We start from the raw sequence: 23,108 nt of genomic DNA, 5'->3' as shown, positions 1-23,108 counted from the left end.
CATCAAGATCATCTGGTTGCAGATGGCTGAGGAGGTGAGTAGTAGAAACAGTGTGCCCCAGTCTTGGGTACAATGTAGGAAGCCGCTTACTGACTTAACCAGGTTAGGAAAAGTGAGTACATTAGCTGATTCAATTATATCCTGTGGTTTAAGCTCTTGCCCCCTTTCCTCCTTGCGAAGCATTCTCCATCACATCACTCTTCACTCACAATGACCTTTTAGCAGCTCCCAGCATCACCTACTATGCACTTCTTTAACTCTCTATTTATTCATCATTGCCACTTACTCCAATGCTTTTGCAATTTGATGCATCTGTCTCATTGTAGCCTTCACCGTATGCACTGCATCCGTAGGGTGACTGCCTGACCTTCACTCATTCACTCACAGGTCTGTTTTCTAGCCTCTTTAGAAGCGAGTGCAAAACACGAGGAAGAGGGCTGGAAGTGGACTGTCACAAATAGTCCAGCTAACGGATGCCAAGAAGGAGACCCTGGAAATAAGTGACTGCGTTTCTTTTGGTTGGATATGGCAAGCCGAGAACTCGCTGATAGCTAGTGACAGAATTACAGTTATCTCTAACAGGCAAATACCCACTTTAATTCATCATTGACTAAACTATGAGAAGACTGAGTATGGTGATTGTCAAAATTGTGACTTTGCCATTATCTGATCATTTCTTTTGCATTTCAGGGCTTTTATTGTTTCTGGACATGCATGAGGACAATTTCTCAGAGGACCTCAGTCATTCTGAGGGCGCACTGTCATAGGGCATACAGGCATGCATCAGTGCAAATGCTCTAACTTCAGTGGATCTACTTTAGCAGTCAGTTGTCTTTTCATCTGGTTAATTCATCCCCCACAAGTGTGCATGAGCAGACATTGTTGGCAGGGACAGTGGTGAAGAGTTCACATCAGGGAACATAATGCTCTCCAAGCTCTGATCAGCTAGATGCTGATGCTGAACCAGGAGGTGCTGATGTTGAGAAGGAGAATGCTAGAGATATATCAGCAACTGAGCCAGGCACTGACAGATGTGCCTTGTACGCTCTCAACAAAAGTGAAGAGCATTAAGGAATTTAATTCGATTGCTGGGGAATCAGTGGAACAGGGATTTGTGAGAATGTCTACCATCGCTAGAGTATAAAGCACGGCACTGAAATTATTCTATGCAAACATGGCTGTGCACATTTTGGATTTCAGCTTCTCTGCAGTTTTAAACATGATGCCACATGTGGCCTTACGACATGCCACTGACCTCAGGAAACTTGTGCTGCATAGGCTTAAGTTGAAGCAAAGTTAAAATCAAGTTTCAAAGGCCTTATTAACATTTCCTTAGGATATTAATTGGACCAACAACTTGCTTACCTGCAATAACTTCAGGGAGCAGGTTTCTAGCTGGTATCCAGACGTACCTGAGATAACCCATTGGAGTTAAGTTGCTGTTGTGCTTTATGTTTCTCCAATTTTAAGTACACCCACAAACTACCCATTCTTGCCTGTTAAAATCCCCTCCTACATACCTGGTGCACATAAGAAGAAAATGTGATACTTCAAGTAGACAGTAATGCTAGTTCTACATGTGTTCCATGTAGATTTACATTCAACATTGCACTCGTTCATTTTGCCAACTAAAATTCTTTATTCCCCATGCTGGTTATTGTTAAAAGTTTGGAGAAAGTCACTGGCTTCTCTTCAGGGGTAAGTTAGTTTGCCTTTTTTCATTTTTCTCTGGAACCTAACCTCTCTGCCTTTTTTTTTAAGATGCTTCTTAAAATCAGCCTCTTCAACCATGCTTTTGTTCATTTGCCTTAATAACTCCTTATGTGGCTCAGTGTCAGATGTTCTTTGATAATGCACCTGTGTGCTGTACAAATGCAAGTTGTTGCTCCCTATCTTCAAAACTCCATAAAAGTGTTAATGCCAGTTTAGTGCACGCATCCTTGTCTGAGGATATTAGAGTCTTAATTTAAAGAAAATAAATGAATACCAAAAATCACAGGCTAAAGATGTGCAATTTTCCGTATCCTGGGAGAGCTGATGTGGAAAATCTCCAGCTCCCCATTTGGCATTTATCATTGGGCTTAGTTAATTTATTTTGGTTTTGAGTTTGCGTTGAACTAGGTGAAGTGAAGTGACCAAGAAATGTGATGTCATTACAGATTTTATTTTTGTTGGAATGATTTAATAAAAGGAATTTTAGGATTTGTCAAGTGCACTTCTTGCTGAAATCGTGACGCAGGTACTTCAGGCATCTGCACTGTCATGCATGCACACACCCAGTCCACAAGAAGGTTGCAGTCATGTGGGGAAGTGGCAAACAGATTGATATCAAGCTCCTGGCAAAAGCTTTTGAATTGTCATCTGCATCCTTTACCATTAATAAGTTAGAGTCATGCAAGAGCAAATAATAAGTCAACAGTAATATCATTACCTCCTCAAGTAGGCTAATTGTTATAACCTAGGTGATTTCTCTTCAATAGGAACTGCCATTAATGGGATCACTGGACTTATAACTGTGCAGTAACAAACTGAGATGCCTTGTGGTTCTGGCAAATGTTAGAGAGTTGACTACTGCAAACAATGATCTGTATAACAAGATTCCACTGTAAACCATTTCTCGATGCTCTCAGTCTTTATATGGAATGCTTGTTGCTTAAATATACCACAATGTACTGTATTTACTTTGGATTCACAACACATATCCTAAAGGAACAATTGCACCATGGCTCTTGTATTATTCAAAGCAAGATAGCTAAATATTGTAAGCCTAAGAAATCCAGACACATCCATTTGGGGACTCGGCAATATGGTGTGTTGACATGCTAAGGAATCTTTAGCTTTAGTTGACACTAGAGAGGGATTCACTTACCTCAAAGGGGAACAGTCCAGCCAGCCAAAGTGTTTAGGGCATTTTTTGGTGCGAACAAATTTCAAGAGTTTTGTGTCACTTGTAGCACCAAGCTTTTGTTGACACAGACCTGGCTGTCTATTTTGTTCAAGGATGGAATGCTCCCAATTCACCAGAGGTAGCTTGAATAAATAGCTAGAAGGCTGCAAGGTAGAAAGTAGGGTAATTAGGAAATATTTGGAGTGGGAGAAGGTGGAAACCAGGGCCCCATAGCGCTGGGACCAATGTTCAACAATTTATATTAACGTTTTAGATTTTGGAATTAAGCAATTTCTAAATTTGCAGTTGACAGAATGATGATGGGATGGGAGTGGTGGAATGGTCAGGATTGAGCAGCACTGCAACAAAGTATAGGACAGCATTAATAAGCTTGCAGAGTAAGTATATAATTGCTAAATGAATTTTGCCACTGAGATATTACATTTTGGTTAAAAAAATAAGGTTACATATTACCATATGTGGAAAATAATCTAAATGGGATACAGGAGTAAAGAAATCTGGGAATACAAATACATCAGTAAAAGCAATGATGTAGGTTAACAGTTGATTTTTTTTTTTCTTTTAAAATGAGCAAACCAAACATTTGGGCTTATTCCCAGATGGATAGAATTGAAAAATTGAGAAGTTATGCTAAACTGCTGTTAAAGCTTGACACTTGGAGTACTATGTACTGTTCTGATTGCCATCTTATAAAAAGGATAGAGATGCATGGAGAGGATGCGAAAAGATTTACAAAATTGATTGCTGAAACATAGCTATGCCCATCAGGAAAGGAAGAACAAAATGTGTGTCTCTTCTCACTGAAAGAAAAGATTGATTGGTGACCTGACAGAGGTCTTTAAAATTATGAAAGGTTTTGATAGGGTGAACAGAGTGTTTCTATTAAAGAGAATTGCATCAATATAATATGGTCATCAAGAAATCACATGGCAAATGCAGAAGAAACTGGTTCATCAGAGAGAATGTGGAACTCATTACCACAGGGAGCAGCTGATGCAGCTGGTATATATGCATCTAAGACGAGGCTAGATAAGCAGAAGAGGGAGAAGGGAATAGAGTATTATGCTTGTAGTTAGATGAGGAAAGATGGGAGGGATCCCAAGTGAAGCATCAGTGCCACCACAGACTCATTTGTTGGCCAAATGGCCTGTTTTTGTGCTGTATATTCTATGTAATTTGCTTAATGACACAAGACTCCAGGATCTTCAGCTCCAAGCCCTCAGCAAGTACCAGTGAAGCAACTAAGGAGCCAGCCAGTAATAGTTTTAGACTAAGTGGCTAAAATATTTAGCACACTGTTCTGTAGAGAAAATTTGCTATTAATATCTTTTAGAAATTATTCAGGACCAAAAAAAGTATCAAATGCACAAGTCACTGCTCAATAGAAGTGACCAAAAGTAGCAGGTTACACAATATAGCTTCAATAGCTCCAATAATCACCACAACCTGGTAACTGACCCAAGTGGTGAAATCCCAGGTTTCAGTCTTCCATGGAAAATCTGGATAGTCCTCAACTGCTTGAAGACAGGTTGGGGAAGCTGTGGCCATTTGCTCCGCAAGTGGATCATGAAGAACAGCGCAAATTATGACTATGGCCATCCAAATGAAACCATCACTCACATTCTGAACACCTACCATGACAGACCCATTCCTGGTGATATCATAGACATCACCATAATATAAAGTAAACTCACTGCATGTGGGGAGTTATTAATTTGAAGAGGGTTATGTGTCACTTTTTCTTACCATGACCAGTTTCCTCCTCTTCTACCCCCCCTCTCCTCGCTACACCCAACCCCACAAATAAATGTTTGGAGTTTAAAATTCAAAGCAAAATTATTGTTGAATCAGCCATTACCACTTATATATCTTGTTCCTTAGGTGTTAGCAGCTGGAGGAGTGGGATCCGTAGTACGAGTCCTAACAGCGAGGAAAACTGTTTGAGCAATGGAACCAAGAGCAGCTATCTGGTACAGAGAGGCTGGTGCCGAGACCAAAAGAACCAGTTTGTGCAACACTGGAGTCATATAATCTCCTTGCATTTTTTTTAAAAATTTGGCTTGCTTTTTATGACCAGTTTGTATATGTAATTAGCTCTGTTCATTTGTCTGTTAACCAGAATCAAAGATGCAATTTAATCTGGTTTTATTAACCCAGTACTTAGTACAATTTTTGTATTCAAACAAGAACATTTCTGAAGCACGGTTTTATTTTTAAAAAAAGACTTGCCAGAAAATTGGAGATTTTTCTTTGCAGAAAACTGTATCCTTTTTTACTTCAAATGTTTTATTGAATAAAGGTACAGTATATGAATGTTTGATGCAGACATGAACATGACTAAAATTTGATGCATTCAGATGCAGTTGGCCACACATACAGCTGTTCATGAGCATTTTAAATTTGAAGCTCGGATGTGTAGCTGAGTGTTAAAAGTTGAACCACATAAAATATTTCTGTTTGAAATCATGTCTTGGTTGATAATGGTAATAGTGAATATTAAGGTTTCAACATGTTAGGGGTGAATTAACATGCTATTATTATACCTGGCATGAAGGGTGTGAGTGATATAAATAGACCTTGGAGATAATTCCTTCCTGTCAACCTGTATGGGCGATATACCACCTTTCACTTTTTTTAAGATGAATTTTAAATTAAAGAATTGCACCAGAAGTACACAGTGAACAAATAAATTCAGACAATTACTGCATCAGAATAACCAGGGGTTTACAACACAATGGTCACTTCTCAGTTTTGCTACCATATCAACAATGAGCTCATCCAGGTATTGCAGACTTGACTTGCCAGGCTTAATATTAATTCAGAATATCTAAATAAAGCTTCAAATTATATTAAAAATTATACTTAAACACACTGCTTTCAATGATTTAAAAGATAGGAAATCCAATTGAAAACTTCCATTCTCTCCATTAGTTAAACAGTGCGGTTCACAAATGGCACAGAAACTCGTGTGTATGGCCTTTTGTACCATGTGTACTAGTTCTAACTAGCATAATTATTTCAAAATGGTGCATTCAGCTGATGGCAAATTTTGATGTTTAAAGCAAATCACTACTTTAAAGAAAAAGTTGGTACCACAATGAAAACACAGAAGTGAATCAGCCGTGAAATGGTTTCCCCTAATCCTGCCGAGCTCCTGTACCACCCCCCCACCCCATATTCCTGAACCTTGTTAACCCCAAGGTTCAGCATCTAGTTACTCCCAATTATAACAGACTCACCAAGGAGCACAGTTTAACTTTATGCTTAAAAATGTATCAACAGCAGCAAAAACCTATTCGTTGCACTGACATTTTACCTCAGAACTTAACTGGTTTAGAATCTTTAGCAGACAATCGTGTTTCATTTTTTGTGACCATAAATGTCTATTATAAAACAGTGGACAAGGGGCTAAATAGCAGTTAAAACGTAAGCTCTGGTTCAGGGAAGTCTGAAAAATCATTGAATCATGAATCATCCTATTATTGATGATGAAATAAATGTGTTTTGATAGCTCAGCTACTACATCTAAAATGCCTGAAACAAGTGTGTTAAATAGGAATCAATATTTTTAATTTAAGTGATTACTGTTACAATTGGAAGCATTTTAATCAAATTGCCCCAAGATTTTAAAATTTTTTTTAAAGATAAGATATTAAAATACCATTGCAATTCTTTATTACATGGTCGGGATTTAAATCACCCAATACTTACAGTTTACCTTAAGTTTGATGATAGGTTCTCTTTTATACTGCCTGTGTTAGGCCCCAATTGGGCCTGATTTAAAGTCTATGTCAGTGAAGGGTGACACTCAGTATTTTAATTTCTTCCTTCTTGTGGAAGGAGCACAGGGCTGGATTTTAACCTCCAAGCTGGTGGGTTTGAGGCCGTTGGGGTGGGGGCAGAATCGTAAAATCCGGTGTGTGGCCTGCCTGCGCCGAATGGTCTCAAATTTTATGGGTGGCAGCGGAGGCGTCAGGCAACCTGCCTGCCTTTGGGCCTATCGAGGCCGTTAAGTAGCCAATTAAAGGCCTGATCCTGGACCCGCCACTATTTTATCAGCAGCAAGGAAAATCCAGGCCATGAGGGAAACCAGGCAGCTTTAGCTGCATAGGACGGTGTTAGGTAAGTAGGGGGTATCTCTTTTACAGGTTCCCTGTGTGCCCATTGACAGCAACCCCCTCTCCTAAGGTCATCTTTCTCTCCCCTGCACCCCCTCCCCCACAGCATCCACAGAAGCTGCCAAATCTGCCTAGTTTTTCTAGCATTTTCTGTTTTTATAAAAGCAATCATTGGCTGAGTGAGAGGTGCCAGATTCCCCAGTCCCTCTTTCTTTCCTCATGTGAGTAGAGTTCTGTTTGTTGGATGTTAGTAGGGGATTGTGTTGTTGTAGATGCAGGGGGTGCAGCAGGTGCTTTCTTCAGACCTGGAGCACAAGGTAAACAAGATGAAGCACCTGTCCCTGCATTAAGTTACTGGCCAGAGAAATTGACAGCTTTAAATAACATCTTGTTCAGAAAATCACGACCATGGCCTTTTAAAAAGCTTCAGCAGGAAAATGCCACGATTGCACTGAAGATTGCCTTTGGCCACTGCATGAAAATGAACTGGTGGAGCTCAGCTGGGGGACATCACAATCCACTGGGATTCTGCCTTCACAGGTTCGCATCAACTTTCCAGCAGTGAGTAACCAAGTCAGTAATCACGCTCGACTAATTCTGCTCATCGTCCTGAGAATTAGCACAAAGGACTAACGTTTCAGCCTCAGCCTCTGTACAAATGGGCAGTTAAAAATTAGGGTTGTCTTAGGGCAGATGGTTCAGTAATGTGTTGCTTTTATTAGCTAAGCCATCTGGGGAGCTTAAGGTGTGCTGTGCTACAGTCGCTGAGTGTTTAATCATTGTCTCATACCCATCCCTGCCTGATGTACAAGCACAAAACCTTTCTCGCTGTTGATTCAGTTTGGAAGCTCCAAGAGCTGGGGAGTTCAGCTGTTGAACCGTTAGCAGGTGGTTTGCACTGTCATCTGTTCAATACTCTGCTCTTTTTAACATTAAAACAAGGTGCTGGTTTTAATTATCAGATTGTGCAGTGACACTGTTTTAATTGATAGTTGAGGTTCAGGCCTGTGAGGATCCATGTGAGAAGTCAATTAAACTGTTGATCAACCCTAAATGCGCACGGTGCACCCTCACCTTGTTTTTCCCCCATCCTGAACTCAAAAGAGTGGATTTGAATAAAGGATTTCAGCCCACCCTGAACACCAAATTGCTGAACTGGAAAAGACCCACGGCAATGACAGAGCTCCATGGCCCTGAAGCACATGCTGTCCTGACATGAGTGTTTGTTCATGTTGGCTGCCACATGAAGGAGACATGTAACCTGTTCTCATCACTTGGGTATTGCTGATACTTTGGTTGGATTCGTATTCTGTTTCTTTACAACGAGGTAACTGGAAAATCAGCATCCTGACCAGACCAAAAATGAGCTCAACTGCAGTCATCTCATGGTACATTTACAATTTCTGCAGCATCGGATGATGTTCAAAAGTTGGTCAATCCAAAGATTCAATTTTACAGTAGTTCATAGGTGAATAAGGAACTAGCAACTGCAGTAGCCATTAAATAGTTGCTATCAGCATATAGAGCAGACCACCCAATTACCCTTGCATGGGATGTGGTCAGATGTGAATATTTCCCATAATTTTGCTGATTTCTGTTTTGACCAGAAGTTGTTTGTAAAATACTTCATCCTATGCACTATAATCTGTGTACTTGTGTTGAACTGCATAGGTTACTTTTGTGATTTGATACTAATGCATTAGTCCACAGTCTTGACAGTAATGGAAGGTAAACAATGTGAAAACTATTCTTTCTACCAACTTGAAGTCTAATAATTCCATCCATTTAAAGTGGCCTAGAAGGATTTGCATTCACTATAGATCATTAAAAAGTGCTATAATGACAAGATTCCTTGTCACAAAAAAACCATACTTTTTTTGTCTTCAGCCACTCTCATCCCTGCTTCCCCTTTTACCCTCCTCCCCTCTGGCTTCTCAAACCTGGCACCTCACCAAACCTACCAGCCTGTACCCAGTAATAACCTGGACTTACTTTAAGTCCAGCCTCCTTTTCATTAGGGCTGCCAATGGACCCAGTGGTGGCCATCACCCCTGACATCCAATTGGCTGGCAGCTCTCATAAGGTGAGATTTATTCCTGAGATGGGGTGAAAGTCTCACTTTAAAGCAATTAACTCTGCTTCCAGTATTAAATTGTTGAAGGGCAGCTATCACTTTGATGCGCGGTCTCACCACCAACTTTTTATTCAGGTGGCCAGGAATCATGGCACCAGGTAAAATCCAGCCCTCGGTGCGGATATTGAAACTGCATTCCACCTCTCCTGGCATCCAAAGTTAGAAACAGGAATAGGCCTGTTCTGGGATTCATTTCATTCATGACTGAACTGATTTGTACCTCAACAATCCAATTCACTACGTTGTCATGCTAAGTTGAATGTGTCATTACACTGAGGTTAAATTAATTTCACAATTGGTGTACTTAATTATGTTTTGAAACTTGTGTTCCAAATATACTTAGAGACTTAAGCCTCATTATTCTTAGGATGCAGATATAAAAGAAGCACACTAGGCAACGTTGCGCTTTTGGTTTTTGTGCATATTGTGAAATGGAGCAGAGTTTGTTTGCATAACTGGTGTTACCTGTTACTACATTTCTTGCCTTAGTTGACACATCTGTAATAAATTCTCCCTCCACATATGATTAACTAAATAATCAAAAAAAGTTTGGTTGTTCAACTGTGCATTGTGCTTGCTTATCCATCCTGACTTGGAAAATGCTGATTTACCCACCATGCTCAGTCATTATGAAGAGCAAATCTCTGACTTATAACATTTTTAAAAAGTCAAGGAGTTACATAGACTTCTGCAAAGTAAGTGAAGTAACCCATATATTATTTTCAGATTTTAATAATGAATTTTTGAATGTGGGCCATCTCAGCAGAGCCCAGTATTATTATGATTGTGAGTGCTGAGGCTCGTTGAACTTGCTCTTGTTAAAATACAGGCATTATTTAGCTTGTTGATGCTCGTAACATATTCCTCTAGTCTAACAATTATAGGCATGATCATCAAATTGCTTCTAAGAATCAAACTAAAAGTGAGAAACCAAATCGGAGGATTTTATTCATGGCAACATCTGGATCTAAACCCCACAAAATCAGACCATTAATGAGTCAGTCCCATTCCCTTGCAGAAAGAGCCCTCTTTCACGCTCTATGTAAAGGAGTTGCCTTTGTTTATTCTCAAACATTCACCCAAATATAAACCTCGGGGCGGGGGCATGGTGGAAACTCCTTGGTTGCTTATCTAATTCAATTAAAGGGAAAGGAAAATCTTTTGACTCGGAGTTGAAATCCATTTTCTGTTGGGCTTTATTTAAAAGCAATTAACCTTGATTCTGCAAATTTGTAGAAGAGTTCTGTTTTAATTTCAAAAACTCCGTTATCCAGACAGCATGTTATGTACTTATCACTTCCGTGTACACCTTTTTCATTTTAATTTAGTAGTTTCTTCATTTTCTCAGTGCTGTATTCAGAGCCACATGACTTGAGGCTGAACCAGACTGCTCGCAATCTTGGTGTCATATCTGACCATGAGATGAGCTTTAGACCACATCCACACCATTACTAAGACCACCTATTTTTGCCTTTGTAACAGTACTAAATTCTACCCTTGTCTCAGCTCATCTGCTGCTGCAACCCACAGCCATGCCTTTGTTACGTCGACTTGACTACTCCAGCCTTCCATGTCGACCCTCCATAAATTTGAGGCCATCCAAATCTCTGCTTACCTGTGTCCTTGTTCACACCAAGTCCCATTTGCCCATCACTCCTGTGTTTGCTAACATTGACATCTATATAACAACGCCTTGATTTTTAAATTTTCATTCTTGTTTTCAAATCCCTGCATAGTATATCCTCTCCTTGTCTCTGTAACCTCCTCCAGCCTCACAATCCACAATCTGCCACCCTGCAATTCTGGCCTCTTGAGCATCCCCAATCTTAATCACTCTACCCTTGACTTCAGCCACCAAGGCCCTAAGCTCTGGAATTTTCTTTCTAAACCTCTAGTTCTCTTTCCCCTTTTAAGACATTCTTTAAAATCTATCTGTTTGACCAAAGTTTTGGTCATATGCCCTAATATTTCCTGATGCAACTTGGTCTCATATTTTGTTTCTTAACACTCATGTGATGCCTTGGGACATTTTACTACCTCGAAAAAACTATATAAATACAAGTTGTGGTTGATGTTTGAAAGCAACATAAATATTAAGCTATTGGGTTGCAACTCCTTGACCAATGTTAACATTGTGAATCAATTACTTTCCTGGTCTCCTGGGGGAAAGCTTTAGAATTTATTGATGGCTGTCAGGTAGGTTGGAGGGGATGGGCATTTGAATTTGATTGCGAAGTAAATTTGCATTGATTTGAATATGAAATGCAAATCGCACATGAAATCCACCAATTTAGATGGACACTGAGCAGGAATTAAAGGAGTTTAAGCAGGCCAGTGAAAAACATGGTCAACAAGATGGTGTTAATTCAGGCAGTAAGGCTCAGTGAGATTAGAAAAAAGATTCCACAGATGCAGGCCGGGGTGGGGGGAATATTTCAGAGATGGTGATGGGGGTTTGAAGGGGGTGCTAGGTGGTGTGTTGGCTCAAAGATGGATGTAGATTTCAGGCCAAGATACAGCATCATTACCTGCAGCGAAATCTGTGTAGTTTTAAGATATAGTTTATCTTTAAAACTTCCAGCATTTCCATAACTTCATATGACCTTTTTGCAGGTAATTGGTCTTCCAATATATTTTAAAGTTATACCTGTATCATTTTAGACCAAGGACCTGTTTCCTGTGAGCACACGATCATTTCATTGTTTTAAGCTGAACTGCTATTGTGTTGATTTGGAAGTAAAGTTGGGTTGTTTTAGGCCTGCCCGATGACTCAATCTTCAAACCTGTGTGTTCCAGGACACTCGTTGATACTTTCGTAACTCTTGAGTTACACATCAGAAGCAGTTCAGCAATGATGCAGAGATACAAAAAACTTGAGTACATTGAAAAACACAGGCTCTAAACTGCTTCAAATTTACTAGACAGGCAGACCATTTATCACGGCCAGGGTGTAATCTGCAGGATTTGTTGCCTGCTTGCTTGCAGTAGCTGTGCCCTTGGGAAGCTTTGCTGCTGCATATCATCCCTTTGATTACCAATGCATAGCTTGCCAATACTATGTAGGTTTTGGATGTTTGAGGGTAAAGGCCTAAACCTCAGGCCATGCAGATAATAAACAAGTGATCTCCAGTATATTGTGACTTATTTTGCAAAACAATTTAACAATCAACTCAGTTGTTAGTCATGGCTACTTATTAACGACAACAACTCATACATTTACTGTAGAATAATAAACAGTGGCCCATGCTTTAGAAGAGTTTAAAAAATACCTGTTTTTCAGAAATGGTTTCCATTAATCGGTAAAAGAAAAGCTGATTAATGAGGTTATCTTCTGTGCTGTGTGTGCAAAATTTTGAAACGTTTACAGTTCTGTAACATAAAGTATAATGAATTATATATCCCCTCCCTGTGGACAGTTTACAGATGAACTCAATCTAGTGATATGGAATATAATTATTTCTCATTGCAGAACCACATCATATACACTCTTTAAAAACTGTTTTTTTTCTTGGTAATATGACTGAGGGCATACTATTGGAGAGGAACCCTTTTTACTCTAACAGTCATAAAGTTTTATGGACTCAAACATTGACTTTATTTTAAATGATTTAACTCAGGCACACCCATTGAATCCTTCAACACTGCCTCTATGGTGTTCCCCCAGTTTTCTCTCAAGATGATGCTCATGGATATGTGCCAACTTCTACTGAGGCTGCTGATAGCACTCAGTCCTTCTACACAATAAACCTCTAAATTATACTTTAGCAAACAGGTCTAATTGTAGGATAGAGTAAGACTCCAAGAGCAGAATTTCACAGTTGGCGTGCAGGGGCGGGCCTGACACGCATGTGCATAAAATGAAGCACAATGACATTGGGCGTGCGTCCTGAAGTCACTGCGGGCCATCATGATATTTCGGAAGGCGGGTGCGCTATGAGTTCTGAGACGCACCCGCCATTAATTAACAGGCCAGTTAAGGCCCTTGAGAAAGTAATTGACAATGATTTTTCGCAGCCCGTGTGATTTTCAGGGTGTCGCTCGGGCACAACGGGCAGACAGGAAGGCCCATTTTTAAAACCTCATCCACGGGTGGGATAAGAGGGGTGAGTGGGCTCGTGAATGCGAGTTGTTAGAACTTAGATTATTATTTACTGCTGCTTGCTTGTGTGAACAGGACAACTTCATTTCGCTTCAGAGCTGCTTTGACAGAAATAACAGGCATCAGTTGAGGACTCTGGAGGAATCATAACACTTGGGGCCTTGCAGGTAGAGACAGCCTTCCCTTACCCTGGGAATGGGGATTGTGGTCTCCACTGGAGACACCTCCTCTGAGGAGGAAGCAAGGGCCAGAAGGGGGAGGAGGGCAGGAGTCCATTTTCAGCCTCCAGGGGAGCCACATATGGGAAGAGAGGCGCAGGCACAAGGGGCGCAGAATCAGCAGGAAGCCCAAGGCCGAAGGGGCCACAGAAGATGTCACTAACCTGCTGCCAGAGTTTACAGGCGGGGATGCAGCTATCTCAATATGTCTGAGGTGCAGTGCCGAAGGAGGGTCCGTCTCTTAAGGGAGACAGTGACCTCCATCTGTCAGAATATCGGCACTGAGATCCACTCCGATTGTGTGGGTGGATACCCCATGCCAGTGGCGTTGCAGGTCATGGCTGCCCTCAACTTCTATGCCTCCGGCTATTTCCAGGAGTCAGTGGATGATCTTTATGGAGTGTCCCAATCAGCTGTCCACAGTTGTGTCAAGTTGGTGACAGACGCTCTGTTCAGATGTGCATTGACTTTCATTCACCACCACAAGGACGAGGCCAGCCAGGCAGAGCAAGCCAGAGGCTTCACGGCCATTGCTGGCTTCCCCTGCGTCCAGGGTGCAATAGGCTACACACGTGGCCATCAAGGTGCCAGCAGGTGAGTCCGGTGCCTTCGTTGATAGGAAGAGCAGATAGTGCATGAATGTGCAGATAGTGTGTGATCACAGGATGCAGATTCTACAAGTCTGTGCAAGGTATCCAGGCAGCTTCCACGACGCCTACATCATCAGACACTCCCAGGTGCCAGGGCTCTTCAGTGCTCCTGCCTGGCTGGATGGATGGCTGCTGGGTGACAAGGGCTATCCCCTCAAAAGGTGAACCATGACATCTCTCTGCCATCCAAGAACAGAAGCTGAGCAGCGGTACAATACGACCCACGCCTCCACAAGAGCCATGGTAGAGAGAACCATCGGTCTTCTCAAGATGCGCTTCCAATGCCCCTCAGATCTTGTGTTTATGATAGTGGTTGCATGCTGCACTAGAAAGGGGGGATACAGTGGAGAAAGAAGATATGTAGACGCAGCTGCTCTGGCTGCAGATGATGAGTCCAAGGACGAGCTCAGGAGAACACTGAGGGGATAGACGCTGACCCAGGTAACCTCCAAGGAGGCAGGAACACCCAGGAGGCTTTGATCCAATGCTCCTTCAGCTAGCCCACCACAGATGAACGTCCAACACATGCCAGGGCTGCAGACTCCATACTTGATACCTGAGGGCAACATTTGCCTGGTTAGGAACAATAACTATGCGCCTTGTCAATAAAGCTCAATGACAAACAAGTCACTCATAACATCATGGGTTCCCGTCCACCTGTAGAACTAATGAAGCACCCAGAGGCTTGTTGAGAACCAACACATTTAATGATTCGCAGCTTGGCATACAGAAATCAAACTCAATGAAAAGGTGTTGAACATCACACCAATTTAGTTGGGCAAAACAAAACCACTAGTGACAAGCCTGTGTTGTGCTTTATGTTTATGCTTGTGGGTGCTCCGTCTAGGTGCTTCCCCTCACTGGCACCAGCATCTGAGACAGCCTGCTCACTCTGCTGCCCTGTTGGCCTTGATGACCTTGGTGGGCGTCCTCTGGCCCATGGAGCCTGTGCTGGCCCCACCTGGGAGGGAGCACCTAGTGGCACAGCTGGCATCTCCCCCATACACCACAGCCTCATTGGATGCCACAGTCACTGGCAGAGGGGCAGAGGAGCTGCTGCCCTCATCCAGAGTGCTCTGAGAGGAGCCCAGAGATGACAGGCAGCTTGTGCACCAATGTTACGTCACTTTGGACCTCTCTGCTCACCATTGATGGATGGGCACCTAATTGGGATCCTGGATGCCCAATCTATCTCCCACACTGACACTGACCAGCTGAGGTCAATGCCACTGTGAGGGCTTGCAGGTCTGAGTGCATCCCCAGGAAGCCCTGATTGTTCTCCAGGAGGAGCCTTTCCATGAAAGTCGTCACTCTTTCCATGGAGGAGGCAGTGCGCTCATGCTCCACATGGACTCCTCCATTGCGGAGACCATGGTATGCATTCCCTCATGTATCTCCTCCACCAGATCCTACCGCATACCCTGCTGGATGTCCAGCATCTGCTGCATCAGGGACGACTCCAGAGGCACAACATCAGCCACCAACATCAGAACATTGTCCTGATCCCCAGCTGTCCTCCGATTGCCGGCACCCTGGGCACTCTCTGCCTCCACCTGCATCTCAAGCGAGTGTGAAGTGCACTCAGCGCTGTACAGCGAGATAGTAGCCGACCATCTTATCCCCACCGAGGTGCTGATATCTGCGCTGGTGCCTGCCTGGCTGAGAGGGTGTGACACTGGTACGTTTATATCTTCTGTGCCCTCAGAGGTCAACGGCGGACCCTCAAGCTCCTGAGTCTGGGCATGCTCCGGTGAGGCTGAAAGGAAGAACAAGGACATTAGATTAGTTGAAGTCATTACACTGTTGATCTGCTTGCCTAGACCCCCGGATCAGGATGCACTCCTACTTCCATTATCAATATGAAACCCATGTTGGATGCTGAAATCAATATACAGCCACAGGGGAATGTTTGCACTGACAGACATTGTGCCCTCAGTGCACTGCACTTACCTCCCACTGACACCCCAACCTCACCGCGGCCAGTTGCTCCAGGTGCATGGCACCTCTCCAGCTACAGTGTCTCCTGCTCATATCTAGTGAGGATTCAAAGGTGGGGCTGCCCTCCCTCAGTCCGCAGCTTCTCAGCATTATTGTGTGCTGTCTTCTCCTGAAAGGAGAGAGGAGCATTGATTAATCCACCCTGTACCTGCATTGCCATTGAAGCCTGGCCAAACCCACCAGAGTGAAACATTCCAGGGCTCATCTGATTCGTGACCCTGGAGCCACCATACACTCATTCCAAGCAGCCAGGGCTGACCCCCTTGCCCAGATGCTGCCTCCATTACATTCGCCACTCATATTCTAAGACCTTCCAAACCCACGAGCACTACCACCTAGAAGGACAAGGGCAGCAGATAGATGGGAACACCACCACCAACTGGAAGTTCCCCTCCAAGTAACTCACCATCCTGACTTGAAAATATATCAGCGTTCCTTCACTGTTGCTGGGTCCAATTCCTGGAACTCCCTTCCTAACTGCACTGTGGATGTACCTACACCATATGGACTGCAGCGATTCAAGAAGGCAGCTCAGCACCACCTTCTCAAGGGCAACTAGAGATGAGCAACAAATGCTGGCCCAGCCAGAGAAGCCCACATCCTGTGACTGAATGAATAAAAAAACAAGGTGGAGGATGTGCAGGCAACCTAACTGCTGTGCTAAGTGACCCATGTTAACACGGTACTCACCCTTCCCGATCGCAGGAGGTCATTAAACCACTTGCGCCACTGCGCCCATGTGTGCATCACCACATCGCGGGAGCTGATCCGTGCTGCCACCTCCTCCCAGGCACATTTGGTTAGCTGGGAGGGGGGGCTCCTCTTCCAGTTCCTTGGGAAAAGGATATCCTGGCGTGCTGCCACCTCCTCGAGGAAGGCAGCAAGACACTCAACGGAGAACCTTGGGGCCGGCTGCCCCGCTGACCTGCCCTCCCAGCTCAGTGGCAGATGAACAAACTCAGTGGCAGCCTTAGGACGGCTGCCTGCGCCGTTTATGAATAGGCTGCCGTGTCGCCATTGGACCCGGCAGACGTTGGCCTCCAGCCACCGCCTACCCCCTTCCCAAAGATCTCGGGTGCCATGAAATTACGCTGGGCGGGCCTTAATTGGCCCGCCCGCATAAAATTGCAGTGCGCACCCGATCGTGGGCAGCGTTCACGTTCACGTTCCCGACCACCCCTGCCCGCTCCTGCTGAGCCCACCCCCCAACTCAGAAACTCTGCCCAATAGTATGTCATGAAATAATCCTCACTACTTGTTTGCCTGTTTGCTTATGCCTATAATTACCAGAGGAAAATATCGCACAAAGCCTTATTTCAAAAATGGTTTTCTGATGACCATATATGGCTGCACTGTGCTTGTAGCACCATCTGCCTTATAGAGGAGAAGTTCCATTTCTAATATTGCTGTGTTTTTGTTTTAAGAGCAACTACGTTCCTCATTGATACAGAGGGAGCAGCTGATTCAACAATGGACTAAGTTTACAGTAATAAAAATCCCTGATGGGAGACAGTGTTCCTGATATTTGGTTGTGTGATCTCATAGTATTACCCCACTGATTTTATATTCAATGCAGGATTAAATGAATGAGACTCTGGGACTAAAGTGAAAGGAACAATATCATTGTGAGCATTTATTAAGTAACAAGCTGAATTTCTGCAGAGCCTGAGTGAAAGCAGGATGTGGTCAAAGCAACGTGGCAGAAAATAAACTATTGAAATCATTTTCAAAATCTAGTGTCCATTTTGAGGTCTGCCTTCACAACAGTTCCTTTAACATCTGCCTTCACTGGAGTTGTGGAAAAGAGCTGCTACAAGTGCTTTATGTGTCCGTGACGCTGCCATCGGGATAATCAAGAAGGTTTTGGTTATGTAACTGTGGAGAGTAGGCCCTTCATTTTGTACTTCTGTGGGCTGTGGTATAGAAACAGAGGCAGAGAATGAGCAACCCGGTTCCAGTGTAAAAGCCATGGAGCAGTGTACAGACAACAACATTGTGCAACAGATGCAGTATCAGCACATGTATAAAATCAGTGCTTAAACATTCATTTGAAATAAAAAGAGTGGCCGCACTGAACCTGGCATTTCCCCACATGTACACCACTTGTAATTGATCCTTGAGTTTTCCACTTTATTAAGCAGTAGTGTATTCAAAATTCATGTACTTAAAAGGCAGTTCTTCCAAAATACAAATCTTGCTGTGAAGATTGGCAGGCCTAGGACAGAGACAGGATACCTGAGCTTTTCATCCACAGGTTACCTGGTAACATGCGTATTGCTAGGCATGATGTCCTGTGCGGATTGGTAGAGTAACCTGTTTGAAGTGAGATCCTATGTTAATTTTAATGTGGAACCACTTGGTCTGCTTAGAATATTGTTCTGATTGACAACCCTTTCTGTCATGCTGAAATCTTATTGCATTAATTTCAAATCTGTTTATATTGTGTAAAGAGATGTTGGTTTTGTCCATGTATTAAAAACAAAAACAAGTTTTATTGAATGCAGGTGACTTCAGCCATATTACAACGAAAGAATAACAGATCTCCAGCTATGCCTGTCTCTTTATGGGGTATGTGGAACATTCCTTGTTCCAGTCCTACTCCGGCCCCCTCCCACAACTCTTTCTCCGGTACATCGATGATTACTTCGGTGCAGCTCATCCTCTCATCTGGACCTGGAAAAATTTATTAATTTTGCTTCCAATTTCCACCCCTCCATCATTTTCACATGATCCATCTCTGACACCTCCCTCCCTTCCTTGACCTCTCTGTCTCAATTTCTGGTGATAGACTGTCCACCAATATCCATTACAAGCCTACCGACTCCTACAGCTACCTCAACTACAGCTCCTCAAACCCCACTTCCTGTAAGGACTCCATCCCATTCTCTCAGTCCGTTCGCCTCTGTCGCATTTGTTCTGATGATGCTACCTTCAAAAACAGTTCCTCTGACCTGTCCTCCTTCTTCCTTAACCGAGGTTTTCCACCCACAGTGGTTGACAGGGCCCTCAACTGTGTCCGGCCCATCTCCCGTGCATCCACCCTCACACCTTCCTCTCCCTCCCAGAAACATGATAGGGTCCCCCATGTCCTCACTTATCACCCCACCAGCCTCCGCATTCAAAGGATCATCCTCCACCATTTTTGCCAATTCCAGCATGATGCCACCACCAAATACATCTTCCCTTCACCTCCCCGGTGGCATTCCGCAGAGATCGTTCCCTCCAGGACACCCTGGTCCACTCCTCCATCACCCCCTACACCTCAACCCCCTCCCACGGCACCTTCCCATGCAACCGCAGAAGGTTCTGCAACACCTGCCCCTTCACTTCCCCTCTCCTCACCATCCAAGGGCCCAAACACTCCTTACAAGTGAAGCAGCATTTCACTTGCACTTCCCTCAATTTAGTCTACTGCATTTGTTGCTCCCAATGCGGTCTCTTCTACATTGGAGAGACCAAACGCAGACTGGGTGACCGCTTTGCAGAACACCTTCAGTCTGTCCGCAAGTATTACCCAGACCACCCTGTCGCTTGCCATTTCAACACTCCACCCTGCTCTCATGCCCACATGTCCGTCCTTGGCTTGCTGCATTGTTCCAGTGAAGCTCAACGCAAACAGGAGGAACAGCACCTCATCTTCCGACAAGGCACTTTATAGCCTTCCGGACTGAATATTTAGTTCAACAACTTTAGATCATGAACTCTCTCCTCCATCCTCACCCTCTTTCCAATAACCCCGCCCCCCCCCCCACCTTTTTTTCCAATAATTTATATAGATTTTTCTTTTCCTACCTATTTCCATTATTTTTAAATGTATTTCCATCCATTGTTTTATCTCTACCTTTTAGCCTTATTTGATTCCTTCACCCCACCCCACCACCACTAGGGCTTTCTGTACCTTGCTTGTCCTGCTTTCTACCCTTAATTAGCACATTCCTTAGATAATATCACCACCTTCAACACCTCTTTGTCCTTTTGTCTGTGACATCTTTTGGTTATCTCCACCTATCACTGGCCCTTTATCCAGCTCTACTTGTCCCACCTCCCCCGCCCCCAACCTTAAACCAGCTTATATTTCACCTCTCTTCTATTTTTACTTAGTTCTGTTGAAGGGTCATTCGGACTCGAAACATTAATTGTGCTCCCCTCCGCAGATGCTGCCGGACCTGCTGAGTTTTTCCAGGTATTTTTGTTTTTGTTTTGAGATTGATAAGACTGTCATTCCTGGTCTGTATTTAGTTAACATAGAACATTTGGAGTGCTGTATTCAGCCTCAAAGCTACTGTGCACAGGAGAGGAGATCAGTCGGGGCACCCACACCTGTTATCTGCCTAATGATCCCGCTGGAAAATGTGGGGTGTGGACATTGGATAAGGGCTATGATTCTCTTCTTGGCCAGATAGCCTAGTGATAGTATCCAGGCTCTGATGATGAACAGTCACCTGTGTAAATACAACCCATTGGCCGGAATTTTCCGTCCCCGTTAGTGTCAGCCATTATGGCAGGTGTGATTGGGCAACATGGCGAGAAAGCCAAAAATTATTTTCATGGCGTTGTGAAACTTGTTTGTGATTGTCCACTCCACCTGTCAACGGCAGGCCACATTTCCTGCCACTGGACGTTGGGAATGTTTATGCCCTGTTCACCATTATAATCCCCCCATGTCAAATTTTGCTACCCACATCGGTGTCAAAACACATGGGCCCAGGATCTGTCTTGCCAAGTGTGATGTGCAGAAGTCAGGACTCACCATTAGGGCCTTGCTCAAATCGCAGAGGATGCTGGCGCCCTACAGCAACTGGACCCTGGAGGAACACATGCACCGTATATTGGGTGGATTCTCATGAACATGGCTCCGCCACGAAGCAGCTCACCGAAGCTGGGAGGTCTCTGTTGATGTCTACGGTCTGCTTGATAATTATCGGGGGTGGGAGAGGAAGGTCCAGCTGTGAGTGGAAGAGGAAGGTGTACAGGGGAGTGGGGGTTGGGAGAGGAACGTCTATGTTTGACTGGGTGGGGAAGGTATACCAGGGTGGGGTGAGGTTGGGAGGGGGGGAACAATGGTGTTGAGGGGTGAGGTTGGGAAGGGGAGTGAAGGTGTCAGGGGAAAGTTTGGGAGTGGGGAGTGAATACAGGGGAGGAAGGCATGATGGGGGAGAATGTGGCAACTGGGGAGGTAGGTGTAAAGGAAGGAGTTCAGACGGAGGAAGGAGGTCAGAGGATGGAATGTGTCCGGGGGAGAAAGGAGTGTGGAGGGAGGAAGGAGTTCAGAGGCGGGAAGGATTCCAAGGAGTGGAAGGAATTCAGAGTGGGGGAGGAGTCCAGGGTGAGAAAGGACTCTGCAGGGAGGAAAAAGTCCTGAGGGGAGGATGGAGTAAGGATGGAGGAGGGAGTAAAGGTGGTGGAGGGAATAAAGGCGGGTAATGTCCAGGTGAACGTGCAAGGGAGAGATCTGTGGAGTCAATGACTGCCTCCTGGGGAGTGAACTGAGGGTGGGAGTGGTAGTAGGGAATGATGAGTATGAGAGAGGGCAGAGTGAGCTGGTAGGGTGGAAGGGTAAGGATGCAATGGTAACGGTAGAAGAGATGGTGAGGGTGGTTGGTGGGGACTCGGAGGCAGGCACAGTCCCTGGGGGTCAGAAGGAGGAAGTCAGGGAGGTCTGTGTTGATGGGGGTGGGATTCTCAGGAAGGTAGGGAACATGCACATTCACCTGGACATCCTGAAAAAAAGGTTCAGGCTGGTGGGTGACGAAGGGGAGGTGGAAGGTGATGTCATGGGGTCAACAGTGATGAGTGAAAAGACATGGGTGGCTGGGGGAGGGGAAAGGATGGGGGAGCTGAAAACAAAGATTAAAACAACTATGCTTCTGAAATCAAAAGTGAGTGGAGCCTCATGGGCAGGCAGAGATGCTTCATGGGTGTGTGGTAAGTGGGTGGGTGGAGATGCAGGTCAGCTCAGATGGACAACTGAAAGAGAACCCCAGCAGGCAGCATTGAAAATGCTCAGGACATTGAGATGAGTGTGATGGAGGAAGGATCCACGTGCGTGGCAGAGTGCTTGTGTGAGATTCCGAAAGGCCCTGCCCCATACACAAACACTTCTCCCTCCAGAATCACTCGTGATCCAGCTGTGTGCAGCTGAACTTCAAGTTGGGGGGGATGTAGGGGGGTACTCCTGAAGCTGAAAGACAACATTACACATTACTCAGTGAAAATGAATATATTTTCAGATTACAAAATGACAAAATGTGTTCACCCGTGCAATCACTTCTGATCGGAAATTCATAACTTTTCTAGGCCTATCACTTCTTCTAGGTGCTGCCCTGACATCCGCAGCAGGGGTGGAGGCAGCCAGTACAATGGTTGGCCCTGTTGGTTCTGTTGCCTTTGGCATGGGTCCTCTGGAGAGCCGAGTCCCTGAGGTCACGGCTTACTTTGACTGTCCTCCTGTGGGCCAGCTACTACCTCTGCGGTGACAGGACAAGGTTGAGGGGGTCACAGGCAAAGGGGGATCAGAGGGAGAGGATATTACTGCCTGCCCCCTATAATCTTTGACTCCCTTAATTATAGATCAAAAGTTCATCTCACTCAGCCTTGAATACATTCAATAATCCAGCCTCCGCTGATCTCTAGTGTAGAGATTAACAACCCTCTGAGAGAAAAAAATCCCTCTCATTTAAATGAGAGACCTTTTAGCCTGAAACTAGAATTCTAGGAACCAGGAACCTAGTTCTAGATCTTCTGTTAAATAGAGTTTGTAAAATTATTGCCAAATGCACTAACGTAATGATTTTTTTCAGAAGCGTGGCATTTCTAAGAGAAGTACACAATACCAAGAATGCAAACGGATTCATGTGAAGTACTTATAAATACCAGAAGTGAAAGTTTTGTCCTGTTGAACAGTAATGAGGGATTTGTGTTTTAAATCATTGAGGAAAGACTGATGTCATTTGAACTGTGGAATGGTGACAGTGTCAGCTCCC

The 23,108-nt window shown here is 44.2% G+C and overlaps 1 protein-coding gene across 1 annotated transcript in view; it reads left to right on the top strand.

Moving 5' to 3' along the window:
- The window catches only part of arpc5b (actin related protein 2/3 complex, subunit 5B), a 29,121-nt gene extending 23,750 nt beyond the window's left edge, over positions 1-5,371 (top strand). Inside the window, exon 4 of the mRNA XM_041207663.1 lies at positions 4,790-5,371. Coding sequence (XP_041063597.1) covers positions 4,790-4,852 — 63 coding nt within the window. The 3' untranslated portion in view covers positions 4,853-5,371. The remainder of the gene's footprint in view (positions 1-4,789) is intronic.
- Positions 5,372-23,108: the final 17,737 nt, after the last annotated feature.

The sequence above is a fragment of the Carcharodon carcharias genome, chromosome 16 (assembly GCF_017639515.1).
Source record: "Carcharodon carcharias isolate sCarCar2 chromosome 16, sCarCar2.pri, whole genome shotgun sequence".
NCBI lineage: Eukaryota > Metazoa > Chordata > Chondrichthyes > Lamniformes > Lamnidae > Carcharodon > Carcharodon carcharias.
The sequence above is the reverse complement of the archived record's forward strand: the minus strand, read 5'-3'. Positions and strand labels throughout refer to the sequence as shown.